Here is a 4,421-nt window from a genome sequence, read left to right on the forward strand (position 1 = left end):
TCACCAGCAGCCTTTTGTTCTTAGTTGTTGGTCTTGTTTGTCTTTCTTTTAGTTTTGTTCTTATGACTGATTTATAATTGGGTTCTGACTCTTCACTTGTAATCCAGTTCATAGTTCAAAAAATGTTTATTTAATCATTAATGATACATCAGATTTAAAGACTTTTTCGTCTTCATATACAATTTAACTCCTTATAACTATTGTTCTGAATCAATAGAGATCAAGCCCACCACCATATCCTCCGGTGGATCAAATTTCAATAGATTCTTCACGAAGAAAAGTACAAACAACATGTGCAGAAATCTGTGTGGAAGCTCTGCCAAATGAGAGGTTCTATGGTTTCCCAATAAAATCTGCTTTGCCGGATCATTTCTCAGAAACAGGGTTGGTAAATCCAAGCAAGTTATGGAACTGATATTTTCTTCTTCTGCTCTTTCCTTTATCTTCACAGCTTTTGCTGTGTCTGTTGGGATTCTCGTCCTTGTGCTCAATTTGAAACAGAAACCATCTCATAGGCTTCCCCCTGGAAGTTTAGGCTTCCCTTTGATTGGAGAAACCCTGCAATTCTTGTGGGCACTTCGATCAAATAAAGCTCAAGAGTTTTTCGATAAAAGGGTGAACAAATTCGGCCATGTTTTCAAGACATCATTGATTGGGCACCCCACAGTAGTAGTGTCAGGATCCTCTGGAAATCGCTTCATACTGTCCAATGAGAATAAGCTGTTAACAAATTCATGGCCCTCTTCTTTCCTGAAACTTATGGGGAAAGACTCTGTTTCAAGCAAAAGTGGTGAAGAGCATAGGATTCTGCGTGATGCTCTTTCAGGATCACTGGATCCCGTAGCATTACAGAACTATTTGTCCCAAATGAATGCAGTCATTCAAGATGAGATCAACAGACAATGGAAAGGAAAAGATGAAGTTAAAATGCTTCCTCTGGTGAGGCACCTTATGTTTTCCATTTCAAGTAGCTTGTTTTTCGGCATAAATGACACGCATGAACAGGAACATCTCGATAAGCTTTTCGACACTGTTCTTGCGGGAACTTTGTCTGTTCCAGTGAATCTTCCCGGAACAAGTTTTCATAGGGCGCTGAAGGCACGGTCAGAGGTGGATAAAATTCTCTCTTCTGTGATTGAAAGGAGAAGAAGTGGTCTTAATTCAGTTAATCTGGATCTGCTCTCTGTTTTCTTAAACTTCAAAGATGAAAGAGGGAACCCACTTACAGACAAAGAGATCTTGGACAACATTTCATTGTTGCTTCATGCTGCATTTGGGAGCATCATTTCAACAATCACCATTATGTTTAAGCTCTTGTCCTCAAATCCAGAATGCTACCAGAAGATGTCCCAAGGTATGTATGCAATTGCACACTCTCCGTTATCTTACCCCCTTTTTAGTTGTCTTTAATACCATAAAAGAGATCGTAAGGAGGGTTGCTTGTGAATTAACTAAGGAAGAGTTGATGACCAAAATGTTCAACTACAAATAAAATTAAATTCATAAGCATTTGGTAATGAAGTTTAATCATTAATAGAGCCCATTGTTTCAAGAGACCCTTTGAACTGGAAATGGATGTCTCAAAACACCCACAAGTAAATAAAAAATTGTCTTCTTAACTGTAAGCTTTCTTATGTTTCAAATTTATAAATCCAGCATACATATGTATAGTGCTAATTTCAGATTCTAGACAACCCCTGCTTTCAGCAGAATAGTATTGTAGCTCTGTTGTTGGTACCATGGAATGGATGGAATGGGGAACATTAATGTGGTTTAAATGATTGGTTAAGCATGATTCACTCAGAGTAGTATTGAGATAGGTGATTTTTTCGGAAATTTCGATATTTCATTTTAGAAAGTTTTGATACTTTACTCTTTTACTATCACTTGATGCAATAAGTGGATCATTCATTCTCATTAGAAATCTGTTGATGTGAACCATTATTAATGAAATATGATCAATGAGTTTGATTCAAAAATTACATAGTTGAATTCCAATAGAAATATAATAAATGATACACTGCAATAAATAACTTCTTATCAATTGTCCTCTTAACTGTGAGCTTCCTTTATGTTTTTAAATTTCTAAACCCAACATACATAAATTTCAGATTTTAGACAAACCCTGCTTTCAGCAGAATAGTATTGCTTCTCTTTGTAGTTTGTTGGTATCATGGCATGGGAACATTAGTGTGGTTTAAATGATTGGTTCGGTATGATTGAATTGGAGTAGTATTGGGATAGATGATCTTCTGAGAAGTTTCGATGTTGATAGCTCTATTAGCATCACTAATGCAATAAATATTAAGTGGACCATTCATTCTCATGAGAGATGTGTTGGTGTGAACTATTGCTAATGAAATATGTTTAATAAATTCGACTCAAAATTTACACAACGTAACCCTAATAGAACTATCATAACTGATTGCCCTGCAAAAGATACCTTCCTATCAATCAGACTAGATTATTTTAAATTTTGGGAAGGAATAAATCTGCATGGTCCATACCCCAGTTATTTGAGCATGGTCCATACCCCAGTTGTTTAGCCAGTTTATGCACTTGGTTAGGGGATCTTCAGGGCCTATTGGGCTGTACCCTGTTATTACACTACATTTGCCAACTTTGATGTGGGAAAATATCTTTAAATCAAGGTTAGGTCTGGGACCTGTGATGCTATAACATCTTGTTTATGAGTGAAGGTTTAGTTTAGTTTAGTTTACTGTAATCTGTTATCTGTGCAATGCAGAGCAATTGGGGATAGCTTCCAGCAAAAAGGAGGGGGAAGAAATCACATGGAATGATTTGAGAGATATGAAATACACATGGCAAGTTGCTCAGGAGACTCTGCGGATGTTTCCTCCAGTGTTTGGAGGATTTCGCAAATCCATGACAGATCTTCACTATGATGGTTATACAATTCCTAAAGGCTGGAAAGTAAGCTCTGCAAACTGCATTATCTTATAAATTTTCATGAACTTCAAATCAGATTGTAAAAACTTTTAGCTTAAGATTCAACACAATTGTTAATCAAATATGTGTGGACAGCTATTATGGACGCCTTATACAACGCAGACGAAGGAAGAATATTTCTTGGAGCCAGAGAAATTCAGGCCTTCCAGATTTGAAGACGAAGGGGCAAATGTAGCCCCTTATACGTATGTACCCTTTGGAGGAGGCATTCGAGTATGCCCAGGATGTGAATTTGCCAAGATGGAGATACTATTATTTGCGCATCACTTTGTCAAAGCTTTCAGTGGGTACTCTGCAATTGACCCACACGAAAAGATATCGGGGAATCCATGTCCTCCACTTCCCGTCAAAGGATTTCCAATTAAGCTTTTCATTAGGGAGTAGTAAAACAACAGAGGCACATATGCAAGGGTGAAAACTGCATCCTCTTGTAGTTCTTTCTATTTATTTTAGATTCATTTCATTGTTTGTCTTGAATGTCAAGATCGTTATGTAGGTGTTGTTTTATTTTCTTTTATAGAGGTTTTCTTATTTAAAATGTGGCTTTTAGTTATCTGATATAGGAGCACGAGTCTTTAGTTGAAACCTTTCATTTGGGGCACAATCTCAGACTCATTTTATATGGTGTTAGAGCCTTGCACTCAACAAGACTTGATCCCTAATAGATTCATTAAGAACTTTTCAACTTCATAGAAAACCAAGGGACTGTTCACTAAATGTTACATTTTAATTTGGAAGTTGTTAATCAATGAATTCAAATTTGTGTATTAGGGTATTGTATAAAAGGACAAATCTAAATTCACTTTTAGGCATCCAGTTAATCCAATGAATTCGAGGATTGTTAAAACATATCATTCAAACATAATTAGACTAGGAACTTATAGTGATTTTCTTACTACATTTGAATTTTCTTACTATTTAAATAATTGTCAATTGCATGATTCTACCTAACATTTGTGATTGATGGTTAGGATTTAGTCCTCATTGGATTTTGTAGGATTCATGCACTGGAAGATGGTAAGTGGCTATAGGCCAGGCCAACCTTCTAACCATTTTGAGTTTTGGAGGAGGGTGTGATGTTTCTAACTAGCTATAGGTCAACCTTCTAACCATTTTTGTGTGCCTTCTATCCATGACTATTTTGACACCATCCAAGGAACATCAAATAGATACTAGGTTATCTCTTTTGGCCTCGATCTCTCTTCTCTAAATTTTCTTAGCCTTTCCTGTTATGGTAAGTGTGTTTTCCCATCAAAATAAAGGTAAGGCTATAGCCCTTATGTAGATATCTTTCAATCATCTCTACATTTCTAGCTATATTTTTTTCTCTTGCAAAATGATTGGCTAATCATACCTATTTTGGTCCTTGATTAATGAGATATTGTGTTAATCTCTTTGTTTTTCATACCTCATTCCATAGAGTGCCCTTTGGTCTAATTCTTTTTAAGCAT

General features: G+C 36.2%; 1 protein-coding gene across 1 annotated transcript; it reads left to right on the forward strand.

Moving 5' to 3' along the window:
- The first annotated feature begins 339 nt into the window (after positions 1 to 339).
- LOC131043925 (taxane 13-alpha-hydroxylase) lies at positions 340 to 3,465 on the forward strand. The gene is made up of 3 exons (XM_057977161.2): positions 340 to 1,354; positions 2,747 to 2,934; positions 3,046 to 3,465. The coding sequence occupies exons 1-3, from the start codon at positions 406 to 408 to the stop codon at positions 3,352 to 3,354; spliced, it is 1,446 nt and encodes a 481-aa protein (XP_057833144.2). The 5' UTR covers positions 340 to 405; the 3' UTR covers positions 3,355 to 3,465.
- Positions 3,466 to 4,421: the final 956 nt, after the last annotated feature.

This window comes from Cryptomeria japonica, chromosome 9, assembly GCF_030272615.1.
Source record: "Cryptomeria japonica chromosome 9, Sugi_1.0, whole genome shotgun sequence".
In the NCBI taxonomy this organism is placed as follows: domain Eukaryota; kingdom Viridiplantae; phylum Streptophyta; class Pinopsida; order Cupressales; family Cupressaceae; genus Cryptomeria; species Cryptomeria japonica.

Coding starts and splice junctions, on each gene's coding strand:
- LOC131043925 (XM_057977161.2), top strand. CDS start 406: ATGGAACTGATATTTTCTTCTTCTGCTCTTTCCTTTATCTTCACAGCT. Junction 1,355..2,746: donor CTACCAGAAGATGTCCCAAG/GTATGTATGCAA, acceptor TGTGCAATGCAG/AGCAATTGGGGATAGCTTCC. Junction 2,935..3,045: donor CAATTCCTAAAGGCTGGAAA/GTAAGCTCTGCA, acceptor ATGTGTGGACAG/CTATTATGGACGCCTTATAC.